Source organism: Xenopus tropicalis, chromosome 2, assembly GCF_000004195.4.
Source record: "Xenopus tropicalis strain Nigerian chromosome 2, UCB_Xtro_10.0, whole genome shotgun sequence".
In the NCBI taxonomy this organism is placed as follows: domain Eukaryota; kingdom Metazoa; phylum Chordata; class Amphibia; order Anura; family Pipidae; genus Xenopus; species Xenopus tropicalis.
In genome coordinates, this window is record NC_030678.2 from 151,947,983 (window position 1) to 151,971,181 (window position 23,199).

A 23,199-nucleotide genomic window follows, 5' to 3' on the forward strand; every position below is an offset into this window, starting at 1 on the left:
GTGATATTATAATAAATGTTTTCAGTTATTTAGCTTTTTCTTCAGTAGCTCTCCAGCAGCTATCTGGTTGCTAGGGTTATTATTATTTAGCCTAGAAATCAGGTAGGAATAGGCGAGGTACTAAATATTAATAAACAGAGCAATTGTTTTTTGGCTGTTGGGGTAAGTGTTTGAAAGTAGAAAGAGGCAGAAGGTGGTGGCAAATATTTTTTCAGCTAGCTGCAGGTTGAACAATGAAAGCAAATATTTGATTGGCTGCCACGTGTAACTGCACAGGTGCAAATTTTCCCACTGTTCATAAATGAGCCAGTGACAGAATACAGCATAAATGTACTGTCAATGCCATGTATATTCATTTTATGTAAAAGTGGAAAGATCTTGGAGATGTTGTAGGCCAGGGATCCCCAACCTTTTATCCCCAACATTTAAATGGAAAAAAGTGTTGGAGAGCTATAATTGACTACTTAATAGCCCCTATGTGGACTGGCAGCCTACAGAAGGCTCTATTTGGCATTATACTTGGTTTTTATGCAATCAACACTTGCCTCCTTATCAGAAATTTAAAAATGAGCACTTACTTTGAGGCCACTGGGAGCAACATCCAAGGGGTTGGGGAGCAACATGTTGCTCATGAGCTACTGGTTGGGGATCACTGTTGTAGGGTAATAAGATCTTGTTTCTAGTAGAATAGTTCTATAGCTAAGACATATAGACAACATATACAGACTCTGGGAAGCACACAGACACACACACACACAGAGCTGTATAGAAGTCCAGAGCCACTGGGGCCACCCTGGGCACCGGCCCTAAACACACCCCCACTCTGCAAAGTGACTTCACATGGACGTTTGCGCTAGAATTGCTGTCATTTGTTGGAAGGCATCGCACTCCCCACCCCCAGGTCTGCCAACCTGATTTGCCCAGATATCATCTGTTGGCAGCTGGGGGTGATTTATTTTTTTAATTTTAGCAAATATATAGGCACCCCCCTAAAGCTGCTCCCCAGGCACAGACCCCTGGGTATATATAAATATGGCCCTACACACACACACTCTCTGACATGCCCCAACACTGATTCAGATAAGATGGGCACCCAGAAACATACCATCTGATGCCCCTGAAGTTTCCCCATGGGCAACTTATTTGCCCCCAGTGCTCTGCTCCTATTAAAGAAGCTGAGGTTGTTATTCACAGCCAGGACACAGACATCAAATGGGCCAAGCTGTATCTGCAGAGCTGCCTGTCAGCCCCACTGTTTGCGCATGCGTGTCACGCCACTTTGGGTACCAGGAAAATATGTTGTAAGTTGTAAATATGTATGTAAGACGGCTCCGAACGTGTTGAACAATTGAACACACGCACATACATATATTTATGGTTACTAAAATATACCAAACATTGGGTTGAAATATCACTTTAGACCTGTTGACTGCATAGCAGCTTCATTTTTGCCAAACATTCTCACTTGAATTACTATACATATTTATGTACATAGACATACATGTTTGCTCCTGCAGCACTGACACTCACTCACTTCTCTTAACTTCTCAACCCGGAGTCTGCAATGACAGGATTGTCAGCTGCCGGGAGTTCCCCTCTCCTCCTCCCCCTGCTCCCTCCTCCCTACACTGTGTGAGTGCATGCTGGGAGAGTGGGAGGGAAGTGCTGAGCTAAGTAAGTGCGTACAGCGCCAGGCTCTTCTCCCCAGGGCAGGATCTAATCCTCTGCCCATCCACCTGAGCCGGTGAGTACCCCCAGTTCGGCGCTACCAAGTCCCCTGTGGTCGAGGGGGGGAGGGGGTTTGGTATCGTCCTAACAGGGCAGACGAGGTAACCTGGGATAGACAGCAGGTGGGATAAGAATAAACTCACTGAATAATAGATATGGCTGTCAGTGAGAATCTGGGCTACAAGGACTAGTCTAACACTTAATTTGCTGCAAAACTTCCAGACCCCTCACTTATAGAAATATGGCCTGTGGCTGCTGGTAGGGTCGTTGTGCAATAGCTGCTGTGCCAAAGGCTTCTTATTAGATTGCTGCATGGGTTCTTACACTTGTCATTGAGCAACAACTTTAGAAGTGTCATCATGTGCCAATGCATTATAGCAGTTGCCTTTAAATGGAAAGCCAAAAATGTGTAAGTGTACTTGATAAAACACTGACATTTTCAAGTAATTTGGGTTAAAGGAACAGTAACACCAAAAAAATGAAAGTGTATAAAAATAATTACGATATTATGTACTGTTACCCTGTGCTGGTACAGCTGGTGTGTTTGCCTCAGAAAGACTACTATAGTTTATATAAACAAAGCTGCTATGTAGCCATGGGGGCAGCCATTTACAGGAGAAAAGGCACAGGCACATAGCAGATAACAGATAAAGCCCCATTATATTCTACAGAGCTTATCTGTTATCTGGTATGTAACCTGTGCCTTTTCTCCTTTTTTCCAGGTTGAATGGCTGCCCCCATGGCTACACAGCAGCTTATTTATATAAGCTATAGAATTGTTACTTTAGCAAATACACAAATATACCTTTCCAGGGTAACAGTACATTATATTTTAAATACTCTTTCATTTTTGGTGTTACTGTTCCTTTAAATCCCAGGCACTGCTAGTCAGGTTTCTGCAGAGGATTCTGGGAATTGTAGAGCCATATTTTAGTTATAAACTTCCTAGAAAACTAGTCATTTAGTGCTTCCTATGAATTGAAATGCCTAGATAGACATGAGCGCCACTTGTGACTGTGTGCCTAACCCCAAACTGCACTAGCAGGGAGTCCATGTTGGGAGCATAAGTTGTGGGGCAAAAGGTTGCCTAAGTATTAACAGTCCTACAGTGAGTAACACAGCTAATGCTCAGTAGTAGCAGCTGAGAGACACTTAATAAGATTATTGTGAGAGCACATATGTGTTACATGTACCTACAGTTTGATGATACTTGTTTGTTGTTAAACTACACATTCCAGCACCCCAATGGGCCAAGGTATCAGTGCAGTAAGAGCTGGGGGCCAACCCCATGCATCCTGTGCTTATACAGCAGAATTAATAAGAAAACTCAGTTCATACAGAGAATGACAAGTTCAGGGTGTGCGTATGTGGGTGGCTACACTAGGAGCTCAGGATAGGCACGGTGCTTTATTTGTGTGTCATGTTACCTTTGTTGCTGTTAATACTGCTGCTGAATGGGACAGCGCGTGATTCTCCCTGCATGGGATTTCGGTTACACATTCTGTATGTAGTCACTTTCTGCCCTTTATTTGCTGCCTGACAGACCTGTTCTACATCAGCCGCACACCCTGGCGAGCTCCACCGTGTGCTGACCAAAGTTGTTTTGTAGCAATTTACTGACAATCTATATTGGTAATCATTTCTCTGTTCTTTTAAATGTATTGGGTGCTACTGAGTGTAGATCAGGAGCAAAAGAATTGCTGTTTTTTTGTTTTTTTTTAAATATAATTCCAACATGTATGAAGGTGTGGTATATATAAATATGTAGTTACTGATGCTGAGTTACATATCATTGGGTAACAATGTGCTTTTGTATTTATTAGGGATGCACCGAATCCTGGATTCGGTTCGGGATTTGGGCCGAATCCAGCCTTTTTTTGAAGAATTCAGTTTCGGCCGAATCCACAGTCCCGGGCAAACGGAATCTGAATCCTAATTAGCATTAATTAGCATATGCTAATTAGCATTCGGAAGGGTTAGATGCTGGGGGGGGGGGGATTTCGCTGTGCACGCACCAATTTTTAACCCTTCCTGATCATAATTAGCATATGCTAATTAGGATTCGGTTCGGGATTCAACAGAATCCATTGGGGTGGGTTTGAGGGTTCGGCCGAACCCAAAAAAGTGGTTTTGGTGCATCCCTAGTATTTATACTGATGGTTAAGCTGTGACAGCCCAGGAATGTGGCCTGTAAGTATAGAGAGAGGTGTGCACAATCAATGAAAGAGGTCCAGTCTTTTAATTTTGTTTTGGCCATGTCACAATATCTGCGTGCCATCAGCCTGAAGGTCGCGGCAGATTTATGTTGCCAATTCGGCACCTTCAGACCAATTTGGCTGCTTATCTGCCTGTGTATTCGGCCCTCCGACTGGTTTACTCAACCAAAATTTGGGCAAAAATCGTCCAGATGCTGATTGGGTGGGTTTCTTTTCCCCATCCAGGCCCAGACTGGCAATCTGTGGGTTCTGGCAATTGCCAGAGGGGCTGCAGTTAGATGCCATAGACAGTCACTATTTGTTGCTGGGAGGCTGTATGGGGCTTTCTGCACTTCAAATGCCAAAAACAGAAAGCTTTCATATTTTGGCCAAAGTGTGGGTACTGTCACCTAATTTTTTAAATGGGCCTGTTCCCATTGCATCGCCCAATGGTCTTTATCTGCGCCTTCTAGGGCCAAACAATCGGATCAACCCGATATCACCCACCTTAGGTGGGCATATTGGTAAAAGATCTGATCATTTGGCGACCTCAAGCTGATCTACATTTATATTTCTCTTAGGGTAAGCACCCGAGGAGCGACTGACTCACGCTCGATAGATTGCTGCTATCGTGGGCGAGTAACCGCTCTGAAAAGGGGTTCCCACCAGCAACAATAGAAGTCAGCCTTTGGCATTGCTTCGGTTTACAAAGTCACGCAGGTTGCCTGCAGGAGAAAACTTTGTGCGACTTTGGAAACCGAAGCAACGCAAAGGGTTTCCACCAGCGACTTCTATTGTTGCCAGTGGGAAACCCTTTTCGGAGTGGTTAGTTGCCCGCAATAGCAGCGATCTATCGCGGGCGAGTAAGTTGCTCCTCGGGTGCTTACCCTTACGAGCTCTTGCACACAGACGCTTTTAGTCCTTTTTGTGCACCACAGGGGAAAACAGTAGATAACCAAACCATATTGACTGCACGAAATGCAAATAAAATAGAACAATTTTATCTGCTACCATCTGGTCAGTTCACTCCTCTGTATTCATACACTGAAATGCACAAAAAAGCCATTGTAAATAACCCATGAGATTAAGAGCTACTTTACACTTACTGTGACTAAAGCTGGCCATACACGGGCAGATCCGCTCGCTTGGCGATGTCGCCAAGCGAGCGGATCTCCACCCGATATCCCCACCTACGGGTGGCGATATCGGGGAGGCATGTAGGCGAATTCGATCGTTTGGCCCTGGGGCCAAACGATTGAATTTTGCACGCGGCAATGGGGCAGTCGGTTCAGGGACCACATCAACGAGCCGATGCGGTCCCCGATCCGACTGGATTTTCTAACCTGGCCGATCGATATCTGCCCAATTTCAGGCCAGATATCGGTCGGCCAGGCCCCTCGGTTCTGCCCCTACACAGGCCAATAAGCTGCCGAATCGGTCCAAGGGACCGATATCGGCAGCTATAATCGGCCCGTGTATGGGGACCTTAAGCTCAAGAACCCATCTTTATAAATGCAACAAATCCATCATTTTTTGGATATACAAAATTATTTTAAAAAAAAAAGGAGCCTAATACCCAAAAGTATCCAAACCAGGCCCAGACTGGCAGTCTGTGGGTTCTGGAAAATGCCAGAGGGCCTCTGTGTACTCGACATGCCAGGGCCTATTTTGAATCCATACATAATTCAAACCCTAATTTGTATATGCAGATCTGAGCACAAGTGACAAATCACATAATCTGTTAACAAAATGTAGCAACTTTAGTTGCCCAGACTTTAAAAGTCACATAACTATAAGGATTTATATTCTCACACATGTGCATAGTCATCGAGGTGGAGCTCTCACTCATTATACACATATAAGTGCCCCAACCCAAGTACTGACTAGGGGACTTTTCTACAAAAAAGACAATTGTTTTCAACCATCCAGAGTGCAAGCTCTTTAATGTTTTACCAAATCTGAATTGTGCACAAAATGCAAATATTTGACAGGGTCCTGAAGCAAATTCTGGGTTCAGTTAATTGCTAATAATTTTATTGACTCTGGTACTGGGTCGCTGGCCCTAGCAACCACATTAAGAGGCACAATAGAAAGGTTAATACTATAGATTTTGGGGGCTATGTTCTGGTACTGGCACAGCTGTGTATTGAGGGAATCAGTGCTTGATTGCTCAGGGAATAAATAAATATTCCAGTGGCCTTTCCAGTTAATTGACCACTTAAGGGAATTTATTAAAGATCATAAACAAATCGTTGTTTTCTCGAGTAAATAGTCGGATTTGCACAGAGCACAAAGCCTATTCATTAGAGACAGGCTGCTGCTGTAGTTGCATGTGATTAGAGATAACAGTTGTGGACTTTTGTCAGCCATTTAGATGTCACGTGCTTGAAATGGAAAGTCTCCAATTGGGTTGATAGTCGGACTATGAACCATTAGTGTAATATTTAGCAATAGTAGCTCCTTCTCATTTTACCTTTGATTAAACACAGACCCTATACATAAGTGTCTGAAATCACAGGTGTATGCTTTTGATATGTAGTGCATATTGATTTATGGTACAGGTGTAGGATCCTTTATCCAGAAAGCTCTGAATTATGGGTAGGCCATCTCCCATAGATAAGCTTTTAAGATAATAAGTTACATTTTCCCTCTGTAATAATAAAACAGTACCTTGTACTTGATCCCAACTAAGATATAATTAATCCCTATTGGAGGCAAAACAATCATATTGGGTTTAATTAAGGTCAACATTTTTTTCTTTTTTTTTTTTTAGACTTAAGGTATCAAAGAACTCTTATCCAGAAAACCCCAGGTCCTGATCATTCTGGATAATAGATCCTATAACTGTATTTGTGTTCAATCATACACTGCCCTTTTCATGAGATCATTTTTTTCCTTTGGTTCAGATTCACTGATGATTGCATGTGGCAGGAAGGAGCTATAATCTGATTAAGGACAGGACTTGCATCCAAATTTGATTAATATCAGCCCCCTTCATGTGATGCTTTGTATCCAATTCAAGTATAACATTTAAATTAAATTTAGAAATGGGCAGTGATCTGTCAAAGATTCTGAAAGATAACTGGATTGCCAAATTAAAAAGAAGAATGTGTTACAATGACAGTATCTACAGTAAAGAGTATAGGGATTATTTATGTTCACAAGTGCAATGAGCAAAGTGCAATTTCTAATGCACTCGCCATGTCTTTTTCCCCACAATTCAGCATTTTTTTCCAAAACAATGTGGTTGCGTATGGGCCATGCACAGATTTGCTATAGAATGCAACTGCATGTGCATTTTGTTTTCAATCAGACACAATTGGGCTAAAGTCTGCTATGATTAAACATATTCTTTAGGTTGCAAGTGTGTGTATTGGGCATGGAGGGATCTACCAAGTGGTCAGGAGGTGGCAGTAGCTCCAGGTTTCCCCTGTGTCAATAGGTGCAGGAATGCTTGATTCAGAACCGAAGGCAGGAAGGACTGAGTGGCGCTGAGTGCAACTATAAAGAAGTACAAGGGGATTGCATTTTGCCACAAGTGGATTAACCCCCGACTGACTATGGGGAAATTGTGCGCACTGCAACTGCACTTGTAGACATAAATGAGCCCTTAATAGTACCCATAAAAGCCATTTGATAAGTGGAAGAAGAGCAACAGGAAAAGTACCGTAAGGATTCCTTTATCAAACCGGTATCTGTGCGCCTTCCTGCTGGCAGTGTACAGGAGCCATTGTCTGGGCTTAGGAATTACATTTCAGTAAGTTTGGAAGACACAGAGCTGCAGATGACCTTAAGGGTGAAGACACAGATCTACTAGTAACAGCTACGTTTTCACAGCTAAACACCAGAAAATACCCTGCCATAGACAATACTGAGAATTGCCTCTGCTAAAACACACATAGAGACAATTATCAGTAAATGATCAGCATTGTCTGTTTTAGTAGCCACAACAAGTAGCTGCTACTAGTAGCTCCGTGTGTCTTCGTCCTTAATTGGAGGGGGGATGGGGAGTCCATATTAAGTACATTGTATAAATAGTGTTTTTGTAAATTGAAGAAAATGTCATTGATAATGAAGTGATTTGGTATTAAACATCTGCCGTGCTGATTCCCTGTCATATACCCCTAAACTTGTTTAACACTGTGCTAATTACATATTGCAAACTGATTCCTTTAGCCCCTGGGTGCAGCGTTGCCCTATCCAAACTCATTTCAGCCAATGGGGAATAACCCTTCTTACATTTAGATTCTGTGTGACCTGCAGCCTGAACTCACTGACTGCCTTGGTCTGAGCCTTCCATGCCTAGTAACTTAGAAATGCAATTGATGTGTGAATTTTATGCAGCTTTAAAAATTCTGCTTCTTTTTATCATTCAGCGATGGAGAAAAATGCACCCCCTGAAAATCTGGAAAACACCTTGCTTCGGAGCATTGAGGATGAATACAGGAAAGCGTTTAAATACATAAATAAAGGTTTGAGTACAGACGAGACAGGGTATAAGGAAGAGGCTCGCAACTATTACAAGCAAGGACAGGAGCATCTAATAAGAGGATTAAATATATCCTTACAGAGGCCAGAGTTCACTGGCCCAGCTTGGGATAATGCCAGGCAAATGCAAGCTAAGATGGAGGAAACCCTGCAGAATGTAAACACACGTTTGAATATCCTACAGCAGAGTTTGACTTCACTTCCTTCCAATTCCGCTGCAGAAAATGCTTCATCCCAGATGCCTGCTTTGTACCCAGCCTTGCCACCTAAGGAGAAAGAGAAGCCAGAGAGGCCACCGCCTCCCATATCTCTTGTTTGCCCCTCAGAACCATGTCCAGTGAATGGTTTCTCCTCTGTGCCAAGTAGCGAAACTGTTCAGCCCATAGATCCCATCATGGGAGCACCTACACCCCCAGCATATACCCCTCAGGCTACCGAAGGTCATTATACAGTATCATATGGGACAGAATCAGGGGAGCTTTCAACTGTAGGAGTTGAGTTCTACTCCATGGCAGCACAGCCACCACCCGTGCAGAGTCTTGGGGTGGATGCAGAAGAGCTGATTCTTATTCCACAAGGGGTGCAGATATTTTTTGTAACAGCAGATGGCCTTGTCACTGCACCCTCATATCCAGGGTACCTTCGCATCATAAAGTTTATGGACACCAATAGTGAGGTGGCTCAGAATCGCCCACCTGCTTTTCTTCAGGTAAGATAAACACTAAGTGCTTCATTTCATTCTGCTGCTAGGGGCAAAGGTTTTCACAAGCCAACCCCTAAATGCCTTTTAGTATATAAGTATAGAACACACTAAGTCCAGTATATAAGAATGCTATGAAGCATACACACACATCCTATAGCTCTTGAACAGTACTACAGTTCCTAACGTCACTGAGAGGAATGCTGGGAGTTTAGCATGAGTTAAGGGAAAATGCAGAGTATTATATATATTAATTTGTATATTTTACACTCGACTCCTAGTGCATCTCACAATCACATGATGTATCTTCATTTGTCTTCATTTTTTATTTCTTAGTTTTTAAATAATATGCCCAGCAGCCAAAAAATATTTTATTGCTATAGCTACATTTTATTACTGATCTTTCTATTCAGGCCCTCTCCTATTTATACTCCAGTCTCTCATTCAAACCACTGTCTGGTTGCTAGTGTAAATTGGACCCTAGCAACCGGACAGCTGCTGAAATTCCAAACTAGAGAACTGCTGAACAAAAAGCTAAATAATTAAAAAACACACAATAAAAAAATGAAGACCTATTGTAAATTGACTCAGAATATAAATATTTACATCATACTACAAGTTAATTTTAAGGTGAACAAATTCTTTTAAAATGCTATCTGCACCCGCTATTGGGTCTCATAATCTCATCCCTCTGATCCAGTTAGAATATAAATGGAAACAATACAGGCAACGATTCAGGAGACACTTATGCCATCAGTGCCTATTCTGGCAACAAATACCAATATTCCTGCTTGGTTTTCAGTCAAAACATTTCACCCTCTGTCTCTCTTTTAGTGCTTGGTTATTCAAGCAGGGGCAAGTCTGCGCTCAGATTTTGAAATCTTAGTAATAAGGTGGCAATACACTGCCCTAGGCATGGACTGCCACTCTGTGGGTTCTGGAAAATGCCAGTGGGGCTGCTGTAAGATGCCATAGACAGTTACTATTTGTTGGGCCTGTGGGGGCTGTTTGGGTTTCTGTGTATTTGTAATACCAGGGCCTAATTTGAATCCTGGTCCAGATCTGCAAGGCCCAATAAAAGCTTCCAACAGACCAAGTCAGTACCTTATCGGCCTGTGTATGGAGCCCTCTGATATGCCTACCTAACCAGTATCTGGTCAAGATATTGATCAGGCAGGTTTGAATATCCCATTAGGGATACAGGCAGTTGATGTGATCCTCGTCTTAACAGCCTGTATTCCCATTATTGTTATGGTCACCTTTAGGCATGAGCTATCTGTGTGTGTGTTGTAAATAAGTGAGTGATATAAGTAACTTGTTTATATAGGTGACTAGGCTGTTACACAACACTAATCTCTGGATAGATTCTCTCTTGGTTATTAGATAATCACCATTGACTGACAGGGAATTAGGATTTAGACTGGCCCTTTCAGTTTCTCAGCAGTGATTTACAGCAGACATCAGGATGTGCCTTGAAACTTGACAGAGCAAGGAAAAAGAGCCAATATATGAGCAGATGGACAAGACATTACTGAAGCGATAATAAGGAAATGTAACAAGCAGCTCAAGTGCCAAAGCTATGGAACCTGGGACATTGAGCAGGGAAAGTGAAGGCGTAGGACAAAGTAAATGAGTATATGTACAGGAGCAAGCTAGCTATAAATGTATGGATTTGTTTTCTAAACAAACACAATGAGCAGCACTGCTTGCCACAATCCACCAGATCTGTATGTGTATCTGTAGCTCATTTAGAAACAAAAAAGAAGAAATATTGGGGCACAAGGCTTAACTCAGAGGATTAAGACCAGATGTGTGTGCTGGTCCCAGTGGCACAAATAAAAAAGACTTCTAGAATCCTGTAACTGGCCGCACCAGCCTTCCCATGACAATCGCGACTGCTAATAATTAAGTAGGGAACTATAATGAAAAATGAAATTAATTTTATTGGTAAGCGTTAACATTAATGACTTAATTACACTCAGACATATAAAAACCCAATGTCATTATGGGTATATGTCAAATACTAGAAAAGCAGTGCTAATTATAACCAGACTTAGCATGTCCCTGTTTTAGGCTGATGGTGTAAAGTGGTGTCTTATCTGAGTATCTTTGCTTTTTTGTTGATTTTAATTTACTCCAAGGTTCAAAATGTCCTCTGGGCTTTTTGCAGGTCTGTGATTGGTTGTACCCCCTCATGTGTACTCAGTCGCCAGTCCTGCGCACTAACACTGGAGTCTACATGTTCCCAGACGTGATGTCCCAGTTACCTGGATCCTATGTGGGAGTGGTTCTCTCTTCTGAGCTGCCCATTGCTGACCAGGAACTGTTTGAGGACCTGCTGAGACAGATGTCAGATCTGAGAATTCAGGTACATGAAATGCACTGTACTGTCCATTGCAGCCTTACCTCCTATTCACTCAAGCACCTGTGGGTATATTACCTTGTTCAGATGTATAAACTCCATAAACCTTGTCTTGTATGGATGGAGATATGTCCACACTGTTCATCTGATCGGCCATCTAGTTTTGCAGTCTTGTTAGCTGTGCACAGAGGACACTCCAATGATAGATAATGCCCAGATGCAGTCTTACCTAAAAAGAACATAAATCCATAAGCATCTGTTATAACCCCAATTATCAAATACACAATAAGGTGTTACTAGACCCATACAGCACCCCACTATGCTGTGATACTACATCCCTTTTCCCTCAGCACAGCCTCAGTCCTTACTATGCCCTCTCAGCAATCTGTCTCTCTACATGAGAGAGAGACATTTAGCTCTAAGGGCTCGTACAGACAAGCGTTCCTTCCTGCGCTCCCCTGCGGTGGCGTTCTCCTGCGGTACAATGTAGGGGAATGCCGGAAGGAACACATTCCATTCTTTAGCTTGCACTGTGTCAGTACAAGCTTAAACTGAAGAATGGAATACTGCCCTTTGCCTAGATAATGTGTTAGTTTACTTTCTCTCAGAAAGATTGACTTTGGCACAAACCATCTTGGAGGGATAGATTGCTGAGTGGGGAATATTGCATATAACAGTACAGCATTTATAATTAGTTTTTGTTGTTTCACAGTCGTTCCCTGACCTATGGCACACTCAACATTTAGAAACCCTCTATGCCCCTATCATTTAGATCAGAGCTGTTCAACTGGAGGCCCCGGGTCACAAATGCCCTCCAAAGGCTTTGTATGGCCCCAGTCTGCTCAAGGGCTCCATAGCCTTCACTGCATGACATAATATTTTGATTTGATCTGGCCCTCAAACACAGTATATGAGAAATCATCGTCCTTCTACATGTAATAAGTTGGACAGCACTGATTAAGAGTTTGACCTGAAAATGCACATTTTACCATGCCCTTCACCACTAATGGGTTTTAGTTCATTAAAATGACAATCACCATAGAGTGTTAGAGCACCTAAACAGTGTTATATGTGCCATTGGCCTAATGCAATGGAGGACACATTTTTTTTATTTTTTTTTTAAAGATGCATTTCATTGGGTTGAAAACACCTCTTGTATTTGCGTTATATGTGAATAGGGGAACATCACAAGCGTAGATTGGCTGGTGCAGGATCATGTGATAATACTTCAAAATTCTTCTTTATCTGAAACATACACTAAACTTGTTTTTTATTTTTTACTTTCATTTTAAGAAACATGCACAGATATTAACGACACTTAGAAATTAAACATTAAATGGCTGCATAGTAATGGATGTTGCTGTTTTTTTTTCTTTTCCTAGTTTCCCAAATATTTATATTCTTATTTTCCCCTAAAAGCCCTCTGAAGCAGCTAGTGAAGTTATTGATGTCAGTCAGACCGTGCACATTATTACTATTCCTGAAGAAGAGGAAAAGGAGTTACCAGAATGGAGTGAGAAAGTTGCCCAGGGAATTCTTTCAGGTATTATTAGTATTTATATGGAATCAATACCTTCCGGGCTTTATAGGATATAGGGGGATATGAACACAGGGCATAACAGATCACACACACAAACTGAAGCAAATACATATTGTATCATTTGCATAGTGTTAACCCTTTCCCTGCAAGTGATTTTGTGAGTTCAGGGTGCTTTATAAAAAGCAAGTTGGTAGGCACCATGTTTTTCCCATAGCATATCCTTAAACCCAGAAGCACATGTGCTATGTTATCGGCAGGCTGTATGTAAAATACTATACATAGGGAATTGACAGGCCCTTTAAGAGTTAAAGGGGTTAAACCTGAACTTTTAGTATTATGTAGAAATTGATATTCTAGGACAGTTTGCAGTTGGTCTTCATTTTTATTGTGTTATTTTAATTATTTAGATTTTTCTAGGAGAGGGGCTGAACAGAATGATAAGTAATAAAAAGTAACAATTACAAAAAAATTGTAGCTTCACAGAACAATAGTTTTGGCTGCTGGGGGTCATTGACCCACTTTTAAAGGAGACATGTCCTATAAAAATTAAGAATGTACCAGTGAATTATACTCCTCTAGATATAGAAGTAATGTGCTTAAAAAGTTGTGTTTCTGACTGATTTATTGAGAAATTCCACAAAAACCCCACTAGCCCCGCCCATCTGTTCCACTTCCTGCTGGCTGAATTCTCTGGATGAGCTGGGGAGCCGGCGGCCCCTCCATACACTGCACTGTTGGATAGGAACCAATCAGCAGCTAGGCTGACCTGATAGGGAACTGAAGCCTGTCTTTGCTTGTGTGAGTGCAGGGCTGTGATTGGCTCTCCCCCTCCTACTGTGCTTCTGGCAGGGACCGTTAGGACACGCCCACTCTCCATTTCAAACTCGGACAGAGAAGTGATATGATCTATAGGGAGCTCCAATAAAGGGGCCATTTTTACAGATAGGATTCATTTTTAGCACAAAGTGAAACCAACATATTATTCATAATTGCCTACAAAATTAGAGTTTACCCATTTATCCTATATGTCCCCTTTAAAACATATAGTCAGAAGGTATAGGAAAATAATTCAAAAACTAAGGAATAAAACATGAAAAGTTGCTAAGATTTGATCATTCTGTAACATACTAAACATTAACTTAAAGGTGAACTTTGTGCATGAAATTCACACACCTCATTTACACCTAAATATATGCATAAGTTATACTGATTATTTGCTGTAGGCTGTCACTGACATGTTTGTCTATTTATACTTTGCATATAATTTGTAACACTATTCCACACAATAAAGATATTTTCTTATCACCTTGGTGGTACTTTGACCATAGAACTTACACTGTCACTCTGCCTACCAACGACATAGCGAGAAGAATCAGATCTTCTCCTAGTCTTTTAGGGTTAATCACCACAGGTAGATTTGTCACCTGAAATTAATCTCTGCTACTGTGGGCAACTAATCTCCCCGAAATGCCAATAAAGAGAATTGCCGGTGGAAAGGCATACATGTCACTTCGTTGTGCAAAGTTTTCTGCAGGTGTTTCAGTAGGCAGAACTAGTAGTAGCAGAAAATATAAACAGATAGGCAAATATGGAATTTGTATTTTCAAATAGCTTAAAAAAGCTATGAAACTTTGTAATTACCGGGTATTGGAAGTTGCTAAGAATTACATCAGCTCTCACTATGCAAAAAACAAACAGTTTTTGAATGGTGGACCCTCTTTTAGCACAGGAAATCAGTAGATAGAATACTGTGGGTGTTTATTGTGAAGAGGAGTAGCTGGCACATGGGCAAGGACATGTGAGCTGGCCAGAAGAATGGAGAGCTTTGTGTGTAAGAGGGATAATTTGGCCGCTTATTGTCTTGTGTGGAACCAGGGTGTCACTACAGAAGGATGTGGATTAAATTAACAGCAGCCTGAAGGGCAGGTTGTAGATGAAGAAGAAATTGGCAGCAGGGAGACCAGTAAGTTGAATGATATCCAATCATAAAGAAATAAGAGCATGTAATAGTTTTAAAGCAGTAGAGTAACAGGCTTTGCAATATTTCTGAGAAGTCGATGTGGCTGCCTTTATCATCCATTCTGTAACTATTCCAGGTGCCTCTTGGATTAGCTGGGGTTTGGCAAAAGGAGCAGAGCTGACAGAAAAGGCCATCCACAAAGGCGCTTCTAAGTTACGAGAGCACATTCAGCCAGAGGACAAACCACTTGAGGTCAGCCCCACAGTGGCCAAAGGGCTTCATGTAGCAAAGCAAGCCACTGGTGGGGCAGTTAAAGTCAGCCAGTTTTTAGGTAAGTGTGTACTAAAACTGAACCTAAAGTGTTTATATCCAAAATATGCAGCTTCTCTTGATGTACAAATCCCAGCATACCGCAACAGCCTCCAGGTCTTGGAAAAAGCTGGTAGTTCAGTAACCACAGATCAGATGTGTGTTTTTTTTTTTTTTTTTGTATTTTTGCTGAATGTAATTAATATGGTTTTAAAATGTGTTATTTCCAGCTTGGCACCAGAAAGTCACCAGTGTAAGCAATGCCATTGATATAATATACTGTAACAATTTAAATGCATTCACTTTTATTATAAATTGGTTTTTACTGTGCCTGTTTATTATAGCCCAATACAAGTTTGTGTAACAACAATGCTGTTTTTCTTTACCGGGATTTAGTGGATGGTGTGTGTTCCATTGCTAGTTGTGTTGGGAGAGAGCTAGCACCGCATGTGAAGAAACATGGCAGCAAGCTTCTGCCAGAATCTCTGAAGAAAGACAAAGATGGTAAATCCCCTCTGGACGGAGCCATGGCAGTAGCAGCAAGTGGTGTACAGGGTAATCTACACCAATTAATAATCCTTTTTTTTTTCTTTATTACACTTTAGTGCTTGTAGTCACTAATTGTATGTTTTTATTTGCCAGGATTTGCAACAGTTTGGCAAGGTCTAGAATTTGCTGGGAAGAACATTGCTAAAAGTGTAGCATCAGAGACTGTGCACACCATCAAGCACAAGTATGTTTTCATGATATTATATCTTAAAACCCCTTCAGAATGGAGGAAACACAATACACTATAGCTACACCAGTAGCTGTATTTTATTTGCTCAGCAATGCACTATACTGTGATGGGAAATATGATCTGCAGCTATACAAAAAACAAACTAACGGAAGAAAAAGTTGTAAGGTAGTTTAATGTGTAAAATGAAGATCCAAAATAAGTGACCAGTAATGTCTCTCAGATGCAAGGTTGCCTTCGCCTTGCAGCCTTTGTGTGCACTTATCCAAATGGCAAGATTGCACCTCTAGAATCTATACAGGATACATTTTATTCATAGCCATGGGCATTACACGGTTAACTTTAATATTCGTTTAATATTAGATTAGTGTTGTTTAGGTAACAAGCTCGCTTCAATGGAAATAATGTTCCAGGAGCAGACTGAGGGCACAGCTTATGTTACCACAAAATATGAATCTGTTTACTTCTCAAGGACTTCATATTCCATTGCAAACACAATGAGTCCAACTAGACTTTATCAGACAAGGGGTTCATTCTCTGCACATGTGGTAACCCCAGCTGCTATTTTAGGTGAAGTAAGCAGAGAACAGATGCTGTGTAAAAAAAAAAAGTTTCATAAAGGTATTTATTGAGGAAATAAAAAGGAAAATAAGCCAAATTCTGGTACAGGTATGGCGTTGGTTATTTGGAAATCCATTATCCAGGAAGGTCCGAATTTCAGGAAGGCCATTTCCCATAGAGTCCATTTTAAGCAAATAATGGACCAATGCACTAATGTTTCTGTTAACATAATCAATAAATGTGGAAGACATACTTGAGAAAAAGAGTTGTGCACTTGTGAAAGGTTTACTAACTTTGTATTCACCCATGCTTTTTGTTTTATTATTCCAGATATAGGAGATTCCATATGGATGAGCCACCACTTATGAGCGTTTAAGTGAATACAGTTTTTCAGTATTACACAGCAAATTGTTTCCAGGATCATTCACTCCACCCCATATGAATCATTACACAACACAATGCTGGAATGTCAGTGAAATTGTCAACTGACTAACATGCCTGTAAAGTGGAAAGCCTATAGAAAAAGCCTGGTTATTAGAACACCGGGGTGCAGTGAATGAAACCATTTCCATTTGATTGACACAGAAGGAAGGAATATGAGTATTAATAATGGTTTAATCTGCTGCATGAAATAATTCTTGGTCACAAAATAATTTTATAAAATAAAAAAGATCAGAGCTATCTAAATGGGAAGTTTACCTAAAAATAGCACATTTATTATCTAGCAGGCCGGTAGTTGGCAGGCAGAGGGCCTCCAGCTGCTGTGAAGCAAGCGTCAGCTTTAGGGCCTCTGGTTGCTTGTGCCTGTAGTAGTCATTAGTGTATTATAAGTAACCTATATGCAGGCGAAGTGATTTAGTGCTCTGGGGGTCATGCCTTTTCATTCTGTCCCGCCAACCTCTCATTACATCTGTTCACTTGCTAGCAACCAGACAGGGCTTGAAGGTGAGACTATTGTCTGTGACGTTGGGTGTGGCTATGTCTATGGAGTGAAGACTCTCCAGACTCATTTTACATACAGGTTAGCAGGTAGTGCAATAAAACCACAAAATAGCTCCCAGAAAATATTTATGCCAGCAGTTCAGTGGTTAATTAGCATATAAATAAGCAAACTTTTCAGCATAGAGAAGGTTCATGTACAGTTACACACTTGTGTCAGGCTCTGGGTTTGCTTAGGCTAATTCAGCCCTGCGTGGTGATAGCCTAACTGCTGCCATCCACTCTCTCCTGTGCCAGAGCCACTGTGTCGACCTAGATGCAGACACACAAAGCAGATTTTGATGCCGAAATATGTAAGTATGCATTTTTGTGCCAAAATCTGCTCCGTGTGTGCCCTAAGCCAACCCAGTTCCTCGGGGTAAAGACAGACACAGGAGACAGCAGATATGAGCTGAGGGGCTGTTTCTCGGCTGTATAAGCGCACAGCACAGTGTGGCACTAACTTTAGAGAACAAGTACAAAACTTACATTTTATATTTAATATTCCACAAAGTAAACCTAAACATTACCAGTAAGTGGAGATTTCTAGGCACGAAAATGAAATGATTACAGGCCGCCATATCAGCGTTGCCTCACAGATTTTTATACAATTTGAGAGTGACATCCAGTAAATGGAAACACTTCCATAGGATTAAAGGAGGCTCCTTTGGCTGGACACTGCTTGAGCTTTTTCTCCTCTGTAGGAATATGGACTATGCCATGAAACATTGAGAAATTACATTAACATGTAAAATATAATATTGATGCCATACATACCAAGCATCAGGGGTGTGAAACCTGCCCCCTACCTAGATGTTCCTATTTGATAAAACAATTGTGTAAGGTATTCTCATTTGGTAGTTATTACTGTATTATACCTGTGGCCAGTGTGTTATACTGTAGGTATAATAACTTGTAACTCACCAATGGTATGACTGCTGTAGCAATCTGCTGGCTGCAAGGGCTAGACCAGGCAAAGCATGTGACAGCATACAGACCAGGCAGTTCCAGGCCCTAATAGATCTCTGTTTTTACAGTTAACCACCTATGTGCTTTTATCACCCCCCCCCCCCCCCATTTTCTGGTGATTTCCAGTGGGTAACAGGTCAATGTGTGTGCCATTTTCCTCAATGCTAAACTTTACACAACTGGAAAAAAACATATACAACTATGTAATCCATTATCCAGAAACCAAATATCTGGAAAGTTTCAAATGATAGGATGGCTATCTCCCATAGAGTGCATTTTAATCAAATAATTCAAATTTTTCAAGATGATTTCCTTTTTCTCTATAATAATAAAACAGTACCTTGTACTTGACAACTAAGATATAATTAATCCTTATTGGATGTAAAACAACCCTATTGGGTTTATTTAATGTTTACATTATTTTTAGTAGGCTTTTTTTTTTTTTTCAATTCTTTATTTTAGATTTTACGATTATGGGAAGGGGTACAGAAAGGAAAAAGGGGGTGGGGGAGGGAAACAATGCTCTTATACAATATGTCATTACTTAACAATATAAAATGTAGGGAACAACTGTCAACAAGTCATTGTTAGTTATTTTTAGTAGGCTTTTAGTATGGAGACGCAAATTACAGAAAGATCTCTTATCTAGAAAACCGTAGATCCTGAGCATTCTGCATAACAGGTCCCATACCTGTAATAACATAAGGCCATGGGTAAATTACAATAGAGCAACACAGTCTTCAATGTGCTTAAAAAAACTTTTTGGTAAACTTCCCCTTTTAAGCATTTAATTCTGCACTTTAGTGATATAAAACATGCAAATGAAGTGTGGGTTATTGGGCCACTTTACATTAACAGGACCTTCATTTGTATGGTAGGAATAATTCACATATAAAACATATTTGGCTAAAGGTGCTGTACAATAAACAATATGGCAGCTCCCTCTCATATCTACAGTATATAAATGAATAATCAATGAGAACAAATATCCTGTGTGATTTAGGTTGTATATTCCATGATAATTATGTAATGCTTATAATTCAGATGTTGCAGTGAAATTATAATGAAATTTACTTATCCAAACATTTTTACACAATTAAATGCATACGGTGTATTATGACCTATTAAGAAGTAACCATTTACCATGCATTGTCTGTGTTGTAGGTACGGGAAAGACGCTGGCCACGTGACGGACAATGCTGTCCATTCTGCAATGAACGTGGGCGCCACAGCATTTAATATCGATAACATAGGTATCAAAGCGTTGGTGAAGAAAACTGCTAAAGAGACTAGCCATGCCATTCTTGATGAATACAAGATTAACAAGAAGCAAGATGAGAAAGAGGAAAAGCACTAAAACAACTGCATCTCTAACTTGCACAAACTGCCTTAACATGAGAATATAACCTTTTCTCACTGGAGAAATAAAAACACCTGGTTGCCCTTAAGCAGCTCGCTCAGCACCATAACCCAACATGAGGCTCGCTGCAATGATACAGCATCTGCAAATTCATTTCTCTCTATAGCAACGCAGAAACTGCCATTAATACTAAAAGTCTTTATAAGGGAGCTGTCCTTATGTGTGTGTGATTTTTACTGTCACTCCATTTTAGGTGCCTCATACTTGAGTGTCAGGATCTTACTTTCATCACTGAGCAGGCTTGTTCCATACACAAGACAGTGAAGGGGGACATAGGAATAGCTTGTGACCTGGTATTCAGTTGAGAAAGCATTCTCTATCTCAAGCATTAAAAAAGATCCTTGGGGTGACTAACGCTGTGATTGGCTATTTGGTAGCCTAGCGTGTACTGGCAGACTGCAGGAGGCTCTGTTTAGCAGCGAACAAGGTCTTTATGCCTACAAAATATGTTTCTAACTCAGAAATTTAAAAATGAAGAGACCACCGGGAGCAATATCAAAGGGGTTGGAGAGTTACATGTTGCCCCCTGGTTGCTCTATTCTAACTTAAAATGTATCCAGCACAGTGGTGTGGACTCATGGGTTACATTTCAGCCAGAGTACTGTCTACAAGAAGTTTGTATGCTCACATTCATGCGTGACTTTACTTCTATGCTCAAAAACCCTATAGGAAATAAAATTGACTATAATGCTAGGGGAGATGTGGGTGCTATACAAATAAAGTATAATAAGAAAAAAAAAAAAGAGATGAGGATACTAAGAGGATTGCAGAAGCATTAGGGTGAAGACACATGGAGCTACCCTGCCAGAAACAATACTGAGAGAAAATTATCAGTAAATGATCAGTATTGTCTATTTTATTAGCTGTGACAAGTAGCTGCTACTGGTAGCTCCATGAGTCTTAAGTTCAAGTGTGACTGATGACCCAGTTTGTTTCAAGCATACAAAAAAACCAAAGCACACTGCTGAATGCAGATTTTTGTTCCATGTGTTTTATTAGTAGTTTATACTCCATGCATTCATTACTTATTAATATTTTTCATCAGCTGGCACCACCCTGCTTGGTTGTCTTTATTGGGAAAGTGTCTTCGGACTAAAGCATTTAACTCACAGGCTAAACCTTTTTTTTATGGAGACAATAACAAAACCAACAACAACATGGGGCTGCGAATATGCATTGAACAGTTTTTTTTATGTTAAGGGAGAGACAAGGAGCAAAGTTCTTTCTTTTTACACAGTAAAACCATATAAGTACTATGTAATAATAAAGGGGGTATAGTCATGAGAAAGTTCGGAGAAGCAATGATAGCAAGTTAGATCATAGCCACAAAGATGAGATATGTTTATGAAAACAGAGCCATTGTTTATAGAAATGTAAAGGAAATTAGTGGTTAGGGAACACTAACCAGAACCCCAATTCTTTCATGTTTTGGTAAGCCCTGAGCATGCTGTATGACCATTTATTATTACCTTCCCAAACTCAGCTAATGGTGGCTTAGCAGGTTTAGTGTAAAGTAATGTGAGCGGTACGTAGCATTGTGTCTAAGAATAGATGATCTGATGTTGAGCAAATATAATTCAGATTGGTGGCACAGTACAGTGGTAGGAAGGAGAACACTAATAAAAGAATAGGATGAGATGATAAGTTAAGAAGCTAAAAGCTAAGGGTGGAAAGGCAGATCAGACTGTAGAGATGGGAGCAAAGTGAGATTAATGGAACATGGCCAAAGTATTTTGGGGATAGGGCTGTTGCTGCATAGGTTCTCAAACCTTTCTCCATGCAAGGTGTATAAGTTAGTTATTTCTAGCTTGTACAGTAAGATTGCATGTACTTTACAATATAAACATCTTAACCAAATTATAATTTTCCTTACATATGGCGCAGGATAAAATTCCATTCTATATGGAAATCTGAGATATCTGCTATATATGTAAATATTTACATGTATAAGTAGAAACAAACAACTATAGTACAGACCAGTTATTTGGAAATCTATTTTCAGCTGTGCTTTTTTTGGGGGGGAAAATTGAACAAAAACGGTCTTATTTTAATGTGTTTTCAGGATAAATAAGAACACATAAATTAAATCTGATGGTTAAAGAGGCAACTAGAGCCTAGACAAAAACAGTGAGTTCTGTTTCAGTGCATGGGGCTACTGAATTCCTATACACAGCACAGCAATCTTCTCAATGTCCTGGTCTTTTATCCCCATGTGGCAGTCTGTGCAGTAAACAAATATTTTTTTGTTTATTTTGAAGCAATGTGATAAATTGTGAATATTGCAAAATTATAGTCTAAAAGCAACACAGAATGAGCTGTTTGGCACAACTAGACTTCAGCCTGTACATTTGGTTTACCCGTGCTCAATTACAAAGCATAGCAGCTTTTCTATGTACCTATTCACTGCTGTTTAAATTGACAAAGTGATTGCAGTACCCTTTGATACAGTTTTCAGCATTATAATCAAGGACAACCCCTATTGAATGACAGAGCTATGCAAGTGTGTGTCACGGGACTGTGCATCTGTCCTGGCCTCCAAATGTCTAAGTGTTCAGATACTAATAGTCATATCACTGGATGTTAACCATGTCTCTTTGGTGCATATAAACACTGTTTACATGTACCTGTTAATACTACCCCCTTGCTGCTATTAACACAAATATAACAATTTCTTTCCTATTATGTACCTTACATCCAAAGCAGTCACGAACCTCATTCACTATACCTCCCTTTAACATATTCAGTGCAGGCATGAACAACTAAAGGGCCTATAGGTGTTGCTACCAGTAGCAGAAGGTGTGTTCTGGAGTTGTAGTTGAACTGTTGAAGGCCCACCAGTTGCTTATACCTGATTTAGCGGTTTAATCCATTGACTTGAAATGACTTTATATGACCTTTTACATGACTTCTGCACTTTATGAAAAATAAAAATAGCTTTATTTAATGCAATATTCTGAAAAGTGTTAATGTTAAGCAGTTAATGTTTTCCATTGCTGTTAATAAAGAACTTATTTACCAAACTGCATAATTTTTACATAGTTGAATGTATGAATAACTTGTAAAATAATATTTTAACACATAAATTAGGAATAGCCTGTTATACATCTTTATACCTTGTGTCATTAGATATAATAGGCGCTCAGTGGTGTCAGAAGTCTCAACTCTACCACCTTTATATGGTCATGGAACTCTCTGGAGACTTTTAATACCCTTACAATGATCTGTATAAAAAGCAAGCAGCCTGCAACCTTGT

General features: G+C 40.3%; 1 protein-coding gene across 5 annotated transcripts; it reads left to right on the forward strand.

Annotated features, from left to right (window-relative positions):
• Nucleotides 1-1,578: 1,578 nt before the first annotated feature.
• On the forward strand, nucleotides 1,579-22,966 carry spart (spartin). Of its 5 annotated transcripts, none has more exon segments than NM_001130255.1 (9): nucleotides 1,734-1,744; nucleotides 8,300-9,120; nucleotides 11,282-11,479; nucleotides 12,893-13,016; nucleotides 15,110-15,304; nucleotides 15,679-15,837; nucleotides 15,925-16,015; nucleotides 16,910-16,955; nucleotides 19,691-20,666. In NM_001130255.1, coding segments are annotated over 7 exon segments (1,632 nt in total). In that variant the 5' UTR covers nucleotides 1,734-1,744; nucleotides 8,300-8,301; the 3' UTR covers nucleotides 19,691-20,666.
• Nucleotides 22,967-23,199: the final 233 nt, after the last annotated feature.

Coding starts and splice junctions, on each gene's coding strand:
- spart (XM_031895727.1), top strand. Junction 13,017..15,109: donor TGCCCAGGGAATTCTTTCAG/GTATTATTAGTA, acceptor TAACTATTCCAG/GTGCCTCTTGGATTAGCTGG. Junction 15,838..15,924: donor AGCAGCAAGTGGTGTACAGG/GTAATCTACACC, acceptor TTTATTTGCCAG/GATTTGCAACAGTTTGGCAA.